Source organism: Epinephelus fuscoguttatus, linkage group LG4 (genome assembly GCF_011397635.1).
Source record: "Epinephelus fuscoguttatus linkage group LG4, E.fuscoguttatus.final_Chr_v1".
Classification (NCBI taxonomy): domain Eukaryota; kingdom Metazoa; phylum Chordata; class Actinopteri; order Perciformes; family Serranidae; genus Epinephelus; species Epinephelus fuscoguttatus.
The window spans coordinates 28,991,049-29,008,935 of record NC_064755.1 but is presented as its reverse complement, the minus strand read 5'-3'; the positions used below and the strand labels follow the sequence as shown (position 1 = coordinate 29,008,935).

The following is a 17,887-nucleotide window of genomic DNA, read 5'->3' as shown; positions in this document are numbered from 1 at the left end:
ATCTCTTCCAACTCCAACTTCGGGCCTTCTGGGTTTTCTTTTGCTTTATGGTGTTCATCTTAAAGTGACTCTCGTGATCCGGCCCTGTTCCATTTTTAGCACATGGCCTCGTCATCTCAAACGTCTGCGTGTGACGTCTTCTGTGATGCTCCAGCTACCTGTTTTCTTGTACAGTTGAAGGTTGGAGATTTTGTTTGGCCAGAAGATCTGCCATATTTGTCTGGGGCATCCATTGTGAAAGGTCTCCACTCTCATCATGTCTGTTTTGACCACTCGTCAACTCTTTGAGCAGTACAGCAGAACAGGTTTGACAGTACTGTTATACAAGAGCATCTGTGATTTAAGTGCTGTTACCTTTTTGGGGTGGAGAGGCTTGCATGCCTCTAAGACCCCGTCCGCGGCCCCTGGTAGGTGCGACCTTACCACATTGGTCCCAGCCAAGGAGCCAGACAAAAGTCAGCACACTGGCCCTCCAGGCTTACACTGTTACATAAACTACAATGAACAAAACTCATCAAAGAAAGACAGGAGAAAAACACACAGCACTAAAAAAATATTAATTAATCTGTATCCACCACCTTTTATCACAGCAAATGTAATACATTTTGTATAAACCTCTTTTACACAATACTCTAATGTGGTGTTTCCCAACCTTTTTGACTTCTCACTCCTTAAAATGAAGTTACTTTCTACACCTCATCACAGGTGAGGCTGCATATGTCCTCAGTTTACAGTCAGGCCAGAGAGAAATGGGATGTTTTATCTGAATAGTTTTTACAGACTTGAAGATGAACAATTATACACACAATGTAATTAAAATACAAAAAGCAAAAATTAGAAAACATTAACATAATTTAGTAGCTATACGTGTATTATTTTGTCCTTTAATGTCCTGTTAATCCATTCTCAACCCCTCAGATTTATTTTGGTACTTTATCAGAGGTCCTGACCCTGAGGTTGAGAATCACTGCTTCAATCTACTGCACATAAATTATGTTAACAAACTTCACAGTGCTGTATCAGTAAACTATGGGTGGGAATTCACCACTATGATTCTAATGTGTTTAATTTATATGTATTTATTAGTGTTTTGTACCTTGAGGACCCTACGTTAATCTTTGCTCAGTTGTAATGATCTGAGTTTAGTGCCAGCTCACCTGTGTTTCATAAAGAGGCCTGCAGGGGGGAGTAAAGGGGGATTTCAGGTGATCTGTTAATATTAGGATTATTGTGTTCATCAGTGTCTGCAAAAAAAAACCAAACAACAACAACAAAAAGGTAATGGTAAACTGAGATTTATTATATAAAGACAGCTGTTAATATAACAAACACTTTTATTTATAGATTAGCTTTTTTTTTGCAGAAAAAAATTTAATCACACACAAATACAACAAACCAAATATGACACAATTAAGCCCAAGATTTATTTTCATTGTATTCCTTGATGTGGAGATTAAAAAAAAGCATTACTAACAAGCCAACACATCAAACATCTATATCAGCATCAGCAATTTGTCATTGTTTATGAAAACTAAGCATATAATTTTTGATAACATGAGTTCTTCTTTGAACATGGGCGTATTTCCAGGTGGCAATCAAGCCCCTCCGTCCCATGGGCCCAGTGCAACCACACAGCCTGCACCATCTACATTTACGCCCCTTGTCCCAACCAACCCTGCTCTCCCCTATTTCTCAACTGGCATGTAGGCAACTACCCCCCAGGTTTCTTTGCATGTCGATTAGTTTATCTTAATTTGATTATATACATATTTATTTAGCCATAAAAACCCCATGAGCAGGGCACCCATTAGCTCACCTGGTGGAGCAGGTGCCCCATGTGCAGGGGCCCTGTCTTTGCCGCAGCAGCTGCTGGCTCGATTCCAGTATGTCGCCCTTTGCTGCATGTCATCCCCCCTCTCCTTCCCAATTTCACGCTAACAACTGTCCTGTCAATTAAAGGCAAAAAAGTCCTAAAAATATCTTTTAAAAAACATGAGCACCATATACTCTAAAAGTTTAAAAGGTTTTAAAACTGGAGTTTGACATGGGACCACTTGGTTACATAATAATGCAGTTGATATTGTGCTGTTGAAATAAGCACATTAATCAAAAACCAACCAACACACAGTGAACCTAAGACTTTTGGGGCCCCTTGAGGTCTAGGGGCCCACTTGGTAACCCAGACTTGCTTTCTTAAAAACTTCTTCAAAATGTTGTTTGCTTGTATATCATATAGACCATATTTACAGTGTTGAAAAGGTTCTGTTTGAAATGTAATAACTTACAGATTACTAGTTTCCCTGTTAAGAATGTATTGTAACTATTTTAATTACTTTATCAAACTAATAAAATAACTAATAATTTTTGATTACTTTTCTAACTATAATAATAATAATGATAACCTTTATTTATATGGTACCTTTCAAAACACAGTTACATAGTGCTGTACAATAAAACTAAACACATTTAAAACACAAGGAGAATAAAACAAATAACTTGTCATAAAATTTACCTAAATGAAAGATATAATTTGGCTTCTGTCTGAATTATTCGGCAGAGACTGCTAACTGCTTCCTTACAGAACAGCACAAATTATCAGTTGATAAAGGTGAAGTAGCTGGGGCAGTCTTTCTGGACCTAAAAAAAAGCTTTTGATACTTTACATCATAATATCCCTGTTCATAAACTCTCCAAATTTGATTTCTCCAATAAAATGTTATAGTGGTTTCAATCTTATCTGTCTGACGGAGAACAGTGCTGTGACGGAGCAGGGTTGCAAAAGCAAACTTACATACATTTGCAAACAGTTTCATGCATGCTATGATTTTTTTCTGATGTAACCTCTTGGTCACAAGTATAACATCTACAAAAATTAAGCCTCTTATGATGATATATAGGCTAATCGAGCAATTAAGATTTTGGACAGGAAACCAATAAGAAGACATCATTGCCATGTTCTTCAGAAACTAAATATACTAAGATTTTGATGATTTCATTAATTTTGATATTTTCAAACACATCCATAAATGCCTCCATAATCTGGCTCCCCAGGTGCTCAGTGACCTGGTGGTTCCACTTAGAGCTTCTGGCTCAGTGACACGTGGAGCAGCCAACGGGAATTGGTTCCCCTGTGTAAATCCTTATTTGGACAAACACCTTTTCTGTCTGTGGAATTAACAAGTGGAATTCTTTACCCACAGAACTTAAATTAGATCCTGATTTCAATCACTTTAAAGTCAAACTCTAACAGTTTTTGAAGTGGACTCTGTTATGCAGTCATGAATGATTTGGTGCTTCCTGTTCTATAGTGCTAATTATGTATTGCAGTTTGTGTCCTGTATTGTTCGGTCTGTACTTTGCACTGCCACTTGTGTTTTTGTTGCTTGGTCTTTTGTATTTTAAGCCCCAGCTAGGGACGGGCATTGCAAATTAGCTTAGGCTATAAATGCTGTGGTGTGTGGCATTTATGTATGCTACATACTTGTTCCTGTACAAATAGGGTTCTTTATAAGACATGACAAGGGAGTTTTTAAATGATAAATTATATTGTATTGTTCACTTGCAATGCCATATATGTCCTATTGTGCTGAAATTTGGGGAAATGCTTACAAAACAAATATAAAGCCTATAATCAAACTTCAGAAAACAGCCCTCAGAATAATATATAAAGCAGGTCATTGGGAATCTATTTATCAATTGCTTATAGCATCTTACATCTTAAAATTTCCAGACATTATGTATTTAAAAACATTGGAAATACTTTTTTGTGTTGTCAACAGAAACCTTCCTGTCTGTATTCAAAATGTCTTTAGATTAAGAGAAGGTAATTATAATTCAAGAGGGATGAAACATGAAAAGTGAGAACCAATGTAAAATATTCTTAAAAAGCCTTAAAATGTAAAATTATTATGTATTATGGGGCATCGGTGCCCCCCACCCCCCACCACCCCAAAAAAAATTATGATGTAAAATGGTGAAATTAAAAAAAAAAAAAAGTTGAGGATTATAATTTAGACTATAATGTATTGAAGTAGTAATTTATTTACTTTCCTTTCTTTGGTAATGTTGATACTCTGGTGTAACCTTTGCCTTTGGTTAATATAGGAGAGGCAAAAATAATCCTGGGGCTTCAGTGTTCCGTTTTCAGTTATTAACTGTGAGAAAAATTGTGTGAAATAATCTTTGTTTTTCCAGATTATTAATTCATTCATTCATTAAGCATTAAATAAATACATTCATATTAATAATATATCCATTACTAAATAACACAGTAACTTAAGCAATAAAAATAACCCAAAAATATGATGTGTGCAGTAAGTATGGTTACATAATCACCAACATTCAAATATGTAGCTGTGATTTAAATACATATTTTTGTCAGTAACTGATTACAATTACATTCATTTTGTAACTTGTACATGCAACTAGTTACATGTAATTAGTTACTTGCAGACATTGCACTGCATATTTACTACACAAATATATCCTCCCGAGACCCTCTGTCCTCATGGACGTCACATTTTGGGTTTACTTGACCTTATACTTCATTGTATTTAAGTCAGACTTGTTGTCCTCGTTTGTGGACACTTTTTTGTGTTATCTAACAAGAGCAAAATACGCTAATCCATGTAAAAACAAGATGGCAGCCAAGTCAGTCTGCAGCCATCCTGACAAATAAGTGGACAAGGCACAAAACCTGATCAGATTTTATGGTTTAAACTAGTTTATTTATGAATAATAGTGTTTCTAGTTTCATATGACATCAATTTCAAAATGGATCAATTTTAGCAACAGTAACAAGCTAAGACACTGTTAATTAGGAATTACTCATTTGAGGACATTGGGACTTTATTGTTGCCTTGTTTGAGGACATTGGGACTTAATTATCATTGAAAATGTTAAGTTTAAGTAAACTTATCAGGTCCTACTGATCCCAAATTGCTAGGAGAAATTAAAAATGCATAACCAACAAAAGTCAGGAGGATATGTTATTCAGGATATTTAATCTTGTTTTAAGAGGCTCTGTAGGTTGTGAGCACCACAATAAATAAGTGGCATATAAATTTACACAATGTAGTAATAATAAAGGAACAAAAAATTTAAATAAATGGGTTTAAATTAAAGTTGTGCAGTGTCATAACTGTCAAATAGCAGTGACAGTGTTGAGTGTGGACCTAACCCTCCAGCCCTTTGTTGTTGTTCTCACGCTAATATGCGAGATCCGTAGACCCGACTCAACTGCGCGGTCACATTCCGCCCCGACTTCCCCTCTGCCAGCGGCCTGGTGGTTTGAGATGAGTAGAAGATGTCGGTTTCGGGGCTGAAGGCCGAATTGAAGTTTCTGGTGTCAATTTTTGACCCAAACCACGAACGATTCAGAATAATAGACTGGAAACCCGATGAACTCAGCTGTCAATTCAACGTAACAGGAGAGAAGCTGCTGATCATTCACTGCAACATCACGGTGAGTCCAGGCAGGCCAGCTCTGCGCACAAGCTAACCCCAGCCACTGACTATCGACTGAAACCAAATCATTCCGCGGAAGGTTCCGTGTTTACAAATTAACTGCGATTAAAGTGCTCGCTTTTATTTTCACGGTGTGTGTAAAGCCTTCATTATGTAAGTTACCCCGCTGGTTGAAGAAAACAAGGCGGCAGCGGCGTTAAAATCACTTTGAAAACTGTACAAGAAAATGTCGTTTAGTTACGACGCTGCGGTAGCTTCTTGCTAGCCTGTTAACTGAAAGTAACGTTGACGCTAGCTTGTCTTGTTAGCCAAAATAACTGCGTTACAGTTCGCACTTCAACGGCTGCTAACTTTGTAACTACTGAACCGTGTCTAGTTTAATTTTAACGTTATTTAGCATATTCACAGGGGGACTTTTAAAACACTACAGCTGCCTTTTTAAAATTATATTTAAAAAGAAGACATTTATCTGAACAGGCTTACCGCTGAATGTCCAGTTCATGGCTTTAACGTTAAATAGAGGCGGTTTAATGGAATGTTGTTCCACTGTGTTTTTCTGCCTTTTCAGTAAATAGACCGATCCCTGTGGCGAACTTGTGTTAAAGCTGTGACGTTAACCGCTCCTCTGTCAGGACACCAAAATATGTACAAAGAGATATAATGTAGATATGAAGGAGTCTGCACTGTATTATATTATTGCGTAACCAACTGATAATGTGAATTTAGCTGTAAATATATTTTTAAACGTAGATATCGTCAAATGGGCCTGGCATTTTTCATACATTTTCACACCAACTCCTTTAAGAGGTGTATGTACATTATTAGCAATGTGAATAATCTTCAAACTTGTGCAAAACACATGAAGTTAACCATCAGAAAGTGTAGGTGATGTCACAACTGAGGCTCACTGTTGTATGGTGCAGGTGGTGCAGATCACTAACACACCATCCAGACCACATCCTCCTCTCTAAGCACCCCACACACACACACACGTAGTGCACGATTTTGGGGGACAGGGACATGGCTTTCTGAAATGTTGTGATTGCCCTGTCATGTTCAGACTCAAGTTGTGTCAGTCGCCTGCATCATCTTTGAGTCAGCTCAATCTCAAAGACGACATTCAGCATCACAATCTGGATCTAGAGAATGAGAAGAGAGTAAGTCAGTCCTGTGCTGTGGGTAGTCCACATCCTGCACATTTCCCACGTCTGATCAGCTGGATCATGTTTGGTCACCAGCTCATGAGTGCCTGAACACACCTGATATAGCAAATCAGTGATAAGAAGAGCAGGTCCGGATGGAAAATGTGCAGTGTTTTTCATACTCAGGATGAGGAATGGGAGCCACTGCCTTAGTTATCTGTGTTAATGACATAATCCAGTGTGAGTCTTCTTTGAAGTTGGCTTTAAGATGGCTAGTGCAAGATCCAAAAAAAGGAATGAATATAGCTGGAATGTTAAATAGCATTCACATAAACATACATATCATATGCTTACAATTTTTCTGAAAACTCTTGATATATCTGACCTGGTGCTTGGAAGTGTCTGAAAACCAAACAGACACTGACGCCTCATGTCAGCCACATTCGTCATTCAAAGTAATGAAATCAAATTTAATGGTTATATAGCTATATTGTCAATACACAGAACTTTAAACCCTTGCACGACCAACACCAAAATTATAAAACCGCCTTGAGTTATCCAATGATGGGTGTTTGCAAGTTGTGAACATGGGAGTCTTTCCCATCTCTAGCATCCATCTCATATATAATATGATGCTGCACTATACAATCCTAGAGTCATACACTAACCCATCTATAGCTGTATATCTAAATATCATCATTGCTGTATAAATATCTGGGTATTTTTACTTTCTGGAAATTGGACATGGGATCCTTACCACTGAAAATCATTACCTATACATTACATACTGTACTTACCACACAGCTTGAGCTTACTTACTAGACTACACAACAGTCCAACTATATTTATTTTTCCCCCCACTATACCATAATCTCCTGGAATGAAGGATTAGCCCTCTAAAATTCATTCTCTTGCATCTTCAGTCACGTAAACTGAAGGTCACACATGATTTAATAGCTGTATTAAGGTCTAATTAAAGGTTCAGGGCAGTACACAGCCACTTGTCATCCGGTGCTGGAGATCCTCTTGCTCTACATCTGGCAGTAGACAAATCATTTTGTTCAGTGGGTGTCTGTGTGGGCAAAGACATTCAGTCTGAAATCATTTATAGCTTTGGAATAAACTTTTATGTAGATTAGATATCCTTGGGCAACATTTTGGTTACATAAAAGCAGTGGTGTTCCCTGTTAAGTGCTAATAGACAATCTGTGGGCAATAAAAGCATTTACATACACATGACTGGCTAAATGTCCATGTCCCACTGTTGACTCTGTTGCAGGAATCCTATCCCTCAACGCCCCCAATATGGTTTGTTGACTCTGATGATCCGAGTCTGGCTGAAGTGTTGGAGCGCTTAGAGGATGTGAGAAAAGGCAGCACGTTGGTAAGTTGGCTGATGTGGACGCCATTATTCCGCCTTACTGCTCTGTACAAAAGGTACGACTACATCATGGGGGACAGAGTTGTCTCATCTTTAAGCCGGCAGCAGAGGGGATAGTAATGGCACCAAATTGATGCCTGTTGAAAAGGGACAGCTGGCAGAAGAGGACCATGGAAGAAATGGGTGTGATGGTTTGATGACGGGACGTGACCCCAGTAGATTTAAAAAGCAGCTAGAAGCAGTTAGCAGCTAACTCATAGAAGAAGAACAAAAATGCCCACAAATTGGAGAGACAGTGAAGTTTAGGAGGTCCTTATCCTCCCCAGCAGAAGGAGAGATCAACTGACATGTAACAAGGACAGTAAATGATTGCTAATGCCATGTAATGCCATTTCTATCGTTTAGCAAGTGCTGCCGATGCACATGTTGTATGTCACTAGAGGCTGACACTGTTGTGTTACACTGGCATGCAGACGTGCTCTGAAACTTTCTCTGGATTGCAAGAAAATGGTGCATTATATTAATATAATAAACACCATAGCTCTCTGCTTTGTTGGCTATCTAGGCACTGGTTAGATAAAGGGAAGTTTACCACAGTTCATTTACACATACTACCCATATTCTGATATAAAGTTGGTTGAAATTTGGGGAAGTATCCCTTTAATTAGTTGCTTTGAGATTGAAAGTGAAAATGAAATAATGTGTTTGAAAAACTACTTGAAAGCCCCTGAGTTTCATTTTGTAATGTCTGCATGAACCCGGTGTTTAATGGCAGTTTTGTTTTCGTTATTGATGTCTTATCTTGCTGATTTCACCCGCAGCTCCTTCAGCAGTTAAAGCGCCTCATTTGTGATCTCTGTCGGCTTTACAACCTGCCACAACATCCAGATGTAGAAATGCTCGACCAGCCTCTACCCGCTGGCCCAATTACCCAAGAGCGAAAGGTAGTCACCTAAAGCAAGAGAAGAATTCAATATCTTTTTATTGCATTTTTAAAAGGTACTTTTTGTCAACTCACAATGCTTCATCACACTGCAGAATGGGCCATCAGATGAGGTTACGTCTGAAGAGGAAGAGGAGGAGGAAATGGGAGAGGTATTTAATTGTATTCCTGGTGGTTCAGCAAATTTAGATTCTTCATAACCTAATGGTCCAATTTGTTTTGCATCCTGTCCCTAAACATATTTGATTCACTGACAGCAGGACATTGACCTGGACCAAGACCTGGACCATTACGACATGAAAGAAGAGGAGCCAGTTGATGGAAAAAAGTCAGAAGATGATGGGATAGAAAAAGAAAATCTGGCCATCTTGGAGAAGATTCGGAAAAATCAGAGACAGGATCACTTGAATGTAAGTGCCTGATTCCCCCCCCCCCCCAGAAAGTCGTGGATAGCCCATATATTTGTCCAGACATCCAACCCTTAATTAGGGGGTAAATTAAGTAATACCTAACTGAAACTCACAAAAACTCACAAAGTCAGTTTAGATTTGTGATCACCTTTTGGTTGCTGAGAAGACTTTAACGCTGTACTTGCAAGTGGCATCCCAAATAATGTTAACAACCTTTCACTTTCTGTTATCCTGGTAATTAGTTGAGCAGCATTAGATATTAAAGTTGATCGAGTTGATCAAATTCCTGCTCAATGAAACAGATGTTTTCTGCATTGCTCTTTATGAATAAAAAAGAATAAGGAGAGATAAAAGAATCGATCTGGCAAAATGGAACCCAAATCTTCTCCTGGATAGTTTCCCAGTACTATAGTATTATACTACATCCACTGGACATAAATTCATCTTTCTGTTCCTTGTGTCAGTTTCACCATGTTCACATCAACAGCAGCACAGTGTCCAAAACGCAGACTCATCGTTCCTTTCAGTGCTGACACAGTGTGGCTGGTGCCGCAGAGGGCTCCAGCTGAATAAAATGATATAGGCTGTCCAGCAAAAAGTTTAGTTGGCTCTCAACTTTCACAGCAGCGCAGCCCAGCATCATTAGACAAGGCAGTGGATGAAAGACGGCTGCTGAAATCAGGAGCAAAGCACCAGACTGTTGTCGAAATGTCAGTGGACTGAAACATACAGGACTCTCATGTCATGATCTCTAATTGCCCTGATGTAGCCCAACCTCATTTTACAGTGCCCTGCATCTTCTTATTTATCCTGCTGTCCTACCATCTGTGTGATCCACTTCTGTGATTTTACATTGCAGGGTGCAGTGTCTGGCTCTGTGCAAGCCTCAGACCGCCTAATGAAGGAACTCAGGGAGATCTACAGATCACAGAGTTACAAGACAGGTGACTTCAGTGACACATTTCCCCACAGAGGTGGCTTTTATTGTTTTAATGTCCTGTCAGCAGATTGAAGTGAAGCTCTGTGTTTGTGTCACAGGTATTTATTCATGCGAACTAGTCAGTGACAGCCTTTATGAATGGCACGTCAAGTTAAGGATGTAAGTTTTCACATTCAGTTGCCTTTAATATTTTCTAGCATTGTGTTATGTAGTGTTTTCTGTTAGATTTGACTCGTTGTTCTTTATTACAGGGTAGACCCAGATAGTCCATTACATAGTGACTTGCAGGTCTTAAAAGAAAAGGAAGGAGTGGACTACATTCTGCTCAATTTCTCTTATAAAGTGAGTCCTGTAATAATATTTGACAGTTGTTTTGTTCGGGGAGAGATTTTTCTCGAGACTCAAGATATGTTTTTTTCTTCTTCTTCTTCTTCTTCTTTTTCTTCTTCACATGACAGGATAATTTTCCTTTTGACCCACCTTTTGTACGGGTTGTCTCACCTGTGCTCTCCGGAGGGTGAGTGTGTAGCGATGTCCCCATGTACAGTTTGTATATGAAGAAAGTATTCACTCATTGGGACTTGATCCACACTTGTTATGCACACAATTTTGAGATGGTTTTTAGACCAGTGGTTCCCAACTGGTTCAGCCACAGGTTCCAAGTTTCTCCCTAGTCTTTAGTTCGAGGTCCACACCGTTAAATATATTCAGTGTCATACTTGTGTTAGGCAGTGTCGTCGAGCTAGTTCGTTGTCTCTGTCAAGTAGCTGTCCGTTAGTCACTCATGACTCAGTCTACAGGAGGAAACGGCACTTTAAAATAAAAGGTCTGTGCCTGAAATTCACTGTACTTCAAAATGAAGTGTTTTTTACAAACTTGACACATTAACAAGTCACTTGTGATCCATTTAAAATGGACCTGCAACCCACCAGTTTGAAGCCACTGTTTTAAACTTTGTTGGGAGAGATTTACTCACAATATTTCTTCCATCATGGATGAAATAACTTAATTTAGAAATACTAAGGCCAAAGGTTTCACATCAGATGTTGTGCTGGCAGCTGTTGCATATGTGTTGACACTATGCTTTGCTTGCTAACAACCTGATGTCAGAGCCTGTCAGATGCAAATGATCATCTCTGACTCTTAAAGTAAATAAAAGCATCGCGATACATTAGTGCAGGTGGCTATCAAATGAGAACAAGACGTTTTGGGAATTCATTCAATGCCTTAACTCTGTGATCAAATCCATAGTGTGTCTCAAATTACACAGATCCTTTAAGGGTTCTGATTATTAATGAAAGGCATAAACAAATCAGCCTGGAAGATACTTTTTGTGTATCATAGTACATCCAAAAATTGTATGCACAACAGTTTCGAGATTCAGATTTCCTCTCTTTGAAAATCTCTCCCGCAAGGCAAATCAAGATATTTTGAAATCAGTTTGATACACAATAAATTTGTGAACACTTTCTTCATCAAATGTACAAGCTTGCTCTAATACATATATTATTTAACACTAAAACACACTTCTGCTGATTTTTTTTATTTTTGTTTTCAGTTACGTTCTAGGAGGAGGGGCCTTGTGCATGGAGCTTCTCACAAAACAGGTTTGTAAATGAGTTTGATAAATTGTTAGACACAGTGTTTGTCAACTTGAACAGCAGCAGCATTAATGGTTTTGTGTGTTTCCAGGGCTGGAGCAGTGCCTATTCCATAGAATCTGTCATTATGCAGATAAATGCAACTCTGGTTAAAGGAAAAGCCAGGGTGCAGTTTGGAGCCAATAAGGTAAGCGTTGTCATCAGTCTTGTCTCAGTGTGCTTAAAATGAACAAGGTGGTATTACATGTTGTTCGACCACTGGGGAATCCAAGGTGAGGAAATTTCCCACCGGTTAACAACACTGGCATCATCGATTGCACTTACATTTTATAAGAAGGTTTTTTTGTTATTTTCGGTTGTGACTTGTGGCTCCTTCCGCCTCTTCATCTCTCTCTTTTTCCACGGGGTAAGCTCCCCGCCCGGGGAAGACCTCTTCTTTTATCATCCTTATGGTCTCCTCAACATACAGGTCAAAGTCACACCGGTTGGTAGCACGGGTCCGTGAATATTCCCTTGTATATAGGGTCCCGGCTCGCTTGTGTTAGACCTCGCTGCAGTCACGCCATCATTTTTTTCCCCCCGTTAAAGGTTTTTGTTTTTTTTTTTTAAGTTTTTCCTTGTCCGCTGTGAGGATCCTAAGGACAGAGGGATGTTGTATGTTGTAAAGCCCTCTGAGGCAAAAAGTGATATTGGGCTTTATAAATAAAATTGATTGATTGATTGATGATTGATCATCTACACTGACAGCAGTCAGCTCTGTGTGGCAGCTCTGCTGCTGCTGTACAGAGCAGACACTTTCAGTTTAAAATTCTAGCATGCATCATCCAAGTGATAACAGCAAATTAGAGTTTTTTAATTTGATGAACGTTGGCGCTGAAATGCAAAAATAAACTGAATGGGTTTTATTTCTGAAGGCAAAAGTGTTTATAGCTGTTCCAAATAGCCACAAGGTAAAAGAGCCTGCTGTCAGAGAGAGGCGATGAATCCTATAAATGAAGAAACCCGGACGTGCTTTAGGACAGTTTCTCATCAAAGGCTTTCACGATGTTACATGCTGTCGTACACATGCTAAGTAGCTGTCTGGGAAAAAAATTATGCTGGAGTAGGACGAGGTTTCAGGCGCTGTTTGAAGATAAAACAAGCAGCACACTTGAAGCATACTGAGGCTTTAATTGTGCAGCAGTTTGATACAGAAATTGAGTGATGGGAAAAGTGTCTCAGATTAAATCATAGGTCCCATTTGCACCCGTAATTTCAAGTGTCTTGTATCCGTGTATTAATTCACATAGTTATATCTCGGATGGCTAAAGGTTACATATGTGTCTTGCCGTTTTTAGTAGAAAAATGATGAGTAAGAGTTATGGGTAAGAGAGATGTGGATTGACATTCTGTGCATCTTACAGAACATTATTTGTTTCTCAGAACCAGTACAATCTTGCCAGAGCACAACAGTCGTACAAATCCCTCGTGCAGATCCATGAAAAGAACGGTGAGTAAATATTTCCAAATGTTTGGGCTCAGCAGACACAAAGTGGTATGGATCCATTGGCAAAGGGGTTTCTCTTTGTGTTTCTACAGGCTGGTACACACCACCTAAAGAGGATGGATAAGGAGCTACTACCACTATGCACTGGGAACATGTCTTTGGGTCAAAGTATCTTGTTTTTTTTGGAATATTTTCCCCCCTCTGACTTAACTGGGGATATATCATCTTTCTTGCGGAAACCATCTCGTTGGCTCATCTGACAAGTATTCCTTCGCCCCGCTCCGGGAAGAGACTTTATTCTGGTATCACTTTGCTTCTTTCCTCAGTGTTTTAGTGAGGAGGAGGATGTGAGGGGTATCACTAGTCCTGTTTTCTAAATATGCTCATTTGTCTTTAAAAAAAAAAACCTTTTCTCCCTTTAAATGTGGGGAAATGCTTTTTCTTTAGCTGCTTCGACAAAGTGGGCTTCACAAACAGTCAGTTAACCCTCTTTAAATGGGAATTTTAACAGAAGATTGATACTGAAGCTCTTGATGTGGCACCTCATAGCACCTGTTTTTATTGGCCACTTTCCCCCCTCCCATCACATCTCAATAAACAATCAGTTGAGATGACTTACAAACTCAGTATCTTTTAGCTCTTACTTTTTAAAATGCGCGAAGAATATCGGGCCAAGCAGAATCAAAATGCTGCAGTGTTGTTGAACTAAGATTAACTGTTGTCTGTGAACAAATCCACCCGTGGTTGATAATAACACAGCACCAGTGGACATGAAATATCTTTAAATCTGTTTGTTGCATATCTTTGGAAAAAGACACCTACATTTATTTTCACCAGAGGATGATAAGACGACTGTTGCAGCATTATTTTTGGAAGTTTTAACAGGTCTAATGTCAAAGCTAAAGAGTGCTTTTTGCCTCAGTTCTGTTAACACAAAGGCCCAGCAAGCACTCAGTTTGGCTATTGGTGTTTCTATTGATTATAGCTGTAGAGGTTGATGGCTAGTTTGATGCTGAAAATGAAGCCATGTGTGTGCAAAGTTAACAGCATACTGCACCGGAGCCTTGTCTCAGCCGCTGTTATAAACAGGGTTCCCACTGCCATGAAATTTGTGGAAACAGTATGAAACTTTTTCCAGAATGTTTTGGAAAAGTTTTGAACATACATTGTTTTGGCTTTTGTTTAAAATATGTTCATAAAAATCCCAAAACACGTCTAGCATTATGTAAAGTACGTTCACCATATTAATAACTTAAAATCTAGTGCTAAGCTGCTGTTGAAATATCACTGGTCTCCCATAATACGCATAGACCACACCGTCATCGCCAACGACTTGTCCCCTTTTGGGAGAAAGAAGTACATATAAGAAGACAAATGGGAAAATGCCAAAAAGCTGTTATGTAGCCAGTTAAACAAGGCTTTACGTTGAGATTTGAGGCTCAATAGAAGTGTGAATATTCACTGTCAGTGCGGTAAATCTCTAAATGATGCTAGTGACAGTTACTACTGATGGATAGCTAACATTAGCCGGAGTGCCACGCTGCTGCAGTACAGTCAGTCAGGACAGCAGCATCAAGCTGTCATCACCAGTTAAATCTCAGCCTATAGATCGAACAGTGTGCCATTAAAAGTTTGATTATTGACAAACACTCAGCCTAATGATACCTGGCAATCCAGTCCAATATTTATATTTGATTGAAACACCAGGTATCCTGATCAGGACGTGTATACATGTCTAGACATCCTGATGAGCAGGGGTCATTCCTCCACTGTGATGTGGGAAGAAGGAAAAGACATGACGGCAGTCAACCTCAATGTAGTCGGGTATTGTGAACGCTCAGGTTCAGGCAACATCACAAGACAATTATTAAACATGTCCATAAAACAAACATTAGTTAAACTAGAAATACTTCCATCCAAACATGTAAAAATTATGATCCAAAATGCGTCACATTACATCTGCATCTACAGCATCTTTGGTTTTCTGTCCCCCAAATGGTCGCAGCCTTGACGTTCCTTCAGGTACCCATATGTGCCAGTCTGGTCTGTTAGTATAAGAGGGCAGTTAGTGGCAGGAATATCTGACTGAGACATGAGCAAGTGCTAGCAGGTGGCTTATCCGCGAATGTGTGGGAAGTGCGTATTTAATTATCTATGGCTATATCGCGGTGTAGGCTTACCCAGTTTAGACAAAGTTTATGTAAAGACATGGAATATTATGGAAAAGTTTTGAAAATTCATTAGTAAAAATATGTGGGAACCCTGTACAGAAGGTAGTTGGACTTTTTTCAGTCACTCTGTGAAGCTCTGGGCTTTACAGAGGCGATAAATAAAGGGTGTTTGGATGTGATGTTTTCATCATTTTGCCCAGTTTAGCAGATGCCTGTATGTCACCTCCTCCTGACATACATCGAGTGTAGTGGTTTGCCCAGTTTGGAGTTGAAACTGCTTCCCTGTTACGTGACGTCACACATGCAACTGGATTCATCCCCTCCCGTCTTTTTTTTTTTTAATCAGTCAGCAGCTAAACATCCACCATCTGCAGGGCTTCCTTTGCCACAGCAATGTAACACAAACATTGTGGGTGCCACTTATGGTGTGTAACAAAGATCCTTCAGAGCTGACCTGGAACTCAATGAAACCGTAACCATGCAATATACATCACAGTACATCTTCACTACTGCTGTTCCCCCATACTACAGCGACACACACTGTGTCTATTAATCTGTCGGCTCTTTTGCAGTTTATTTGTTAACACTGTCTGCAAAAGTACGTTTGAATGGCAACTCAGGTAACAAACAATACTTAGGAGGGGAATCTGTACATGTACATGTTGAGTTTGGGGTTCTTTTCTTGGGTTAATTAATGCTCTGTACCGCTGACGTTTAGGCTGACTCACCCACTGATCTGATGTCAGACACAGAAAATGTAAAGAGCTTTATAAAAATATGGGCCACATGTTTCCTTTAATTCGAGCGACGTAAGAGGAAGCTGCCATTTTAATAGGATTGCAGTAGCATGATGATCACCTCATGTAACTGCTCATCAACACCCACTGTAGTATTGTATGCTTTCTTTTCCTCCCAAGTACTGAAGTATAGTTGATTTCTTCTTTAAATATTCCTGATAAAATAATATTTGCACAACAACGTCCCGGGAAAGGTCAATTACAACAAACACACTCTGAGCGAAATAATTTAAAGTCATGATTTTTTTCCTCTCAGCACACACATCCTGTTGTTACATGTCTGATAGAGCCGAGGGAGGGAGGAATCATCAGGTCTCGTTATCAGGAAGTGTCCTCACCTGATATTCAGAGATGATTGGAGTTTGACAGTCATGCCGTGGTGAATATAGACTTGCACGCTTCTCTAACTGGACTGTGTGTTGAAAGGATTCATTTATCTTGTCTCTCGATTTAATTTTCTGGCACCGACGAGACACGATCAAGTCTGGCACCGTTGGCTCGCTTTGGTTTTTCTTTTCTTTTTCATTTTCCATTTGAAGAAATTTTGACCATGTACAGTAATTTGTAAACTTGCATCAAGTTTATGAATAAAGAATTTTAAGATTATCACTGTTTTACTGGTTTCTGTGTGTATTATTTTTCCCTGTTGCTTCATGAACTGCAGCTGTATTGAGCTGATATTGATATTTTATTTAATGTGTAAATGACACGGTGGTGCAGTGGTCATTGTTGCCTCACAGCAAGAGGGTTCCTAGTTCGAACCCAGGATGGGGGATCCCTTCTATACGGAGTTTGCATGTTCTTCCTTTGTTAGCGTGGGTACTCCAGCTTCCTCCCACAGTCCAAAGACATACAGGTTAATTGGTGACTCTAAATTGTCCGTAGGTGTGAATGTGAGTGTGAATGGTTGTCTGTCTCTATGTGTCAGCCCTGTGATAGTCTGGTGACCTGTCCAGGGTGTACCCCGCCTCTCACCCAATGTCAGCTGGGATAGGCTCCAGTTCCTCCCCCTAACAGGGTAAGTGGTTACAAACGATGGATGAAATTATGTGCTGCTGATACAACTTTCATACTGATTTGTGTTGTATGAAAATGTTTTCTAGATGATCCTTGTCAAAGACTTTCTTCGTTCAGGTTTCAACTGAAGATTTGTATTTACAATGATAAGGCTCAGGGTGTCTGCAGGTCCTTAAAAAGTCTTCAAATATCTTAAATCGTGAAAAATCATCTTTAATTTTTTATTTTTGTCAAAATGAGTCAAGCTCTTCAGTATGGAAGTCCACATTTCTGTAGTTACAAATATTTAAACCCACCAGTGAACCTAAAACTGTATTTTTACTGTATACTTGGATTTACCTGCTGGCAAAATGTAGATTAGTCTAACTCACTCTAATTACCATATTTTTACATTAAACTCACTTATGCATGGGACCACACATACCAGAAAACTCTTACTAGCCTAGTGTGGCTATACATTTTGACAAATAAAGGCCTGTCTTAGTGAGACACCTGGTCTGGTTGCCAAGCAGTTCATTTTTTCTATACGTTTT

At 39.2% G+C, this 17,887-nt stretch overlaps 1 protein-coding gene and 1 long non-coding RNA gene across 3 annotated transcripts; one reads left to right on the top strand and one right to left on the bottom strand.

Annotated features, from left to right (window-relative positions):
- Window positions 1-1,147: 1,147 nt before the first annotated feature.
- Window positions 1,148-6,084, bottom strand: LOC125887165 (uncharacterized). Its single transcript, XR_007449125.1, has 3 exons — window positions 5,950-6,084; window positions 1,817-1,946; window positions 1,148-1,244 (listed from the first exon to the last, which is right to left on the bottom strand). It is a non-coding gene; the product is annotated as an uncharacterized LOC125887165 (long non-coding RNA).
- Window positions 5,050-16,943, top strand: LOC125887164 (ubiquitin-conjugating enzyme E2 Q2-like). Of its 2 annotated transcripts, none has more exons than XM_049573767.1 (13): window positions 5,050-5,464; window positions 7,888-7,992; window positions 8,811-8,933; window positions 9,028-9,084; window positions 9,193-9,342; window positions 10,202-10,286; window positions 10,381-10,441; window positions 10,534-10,624; window positions 10,741-10,799; window positions 11,841-11,889; window positions 11,975-12,070; window positions 13,306-13,372; window positions 13,462-16,943. In XM_049573767.1, exons 1-13 carry the CDS (start codon window positions 5,306-5,308, stop codon window positions 13,491-13,493), a joined length of 1,134 nt encoding a protein of 377 aa, XP_049429724.1. In that variant the 5' UTR covers window positions 5,050-5,305; the 3' UTR covers window positions 13,494-16,943. The 2 variants fall into 2 exon arrangements, with proteins under 2 accessions (XP_049429724.1, XP_049429723.1); XM_049573766.1 differs by having other exon boundaries at window positions 5,060-5,464; window positions 9,190-9,342.
- The last annotated feature ends 944 nt before the right edge of the window (window positions 16,944-17,887 follow it).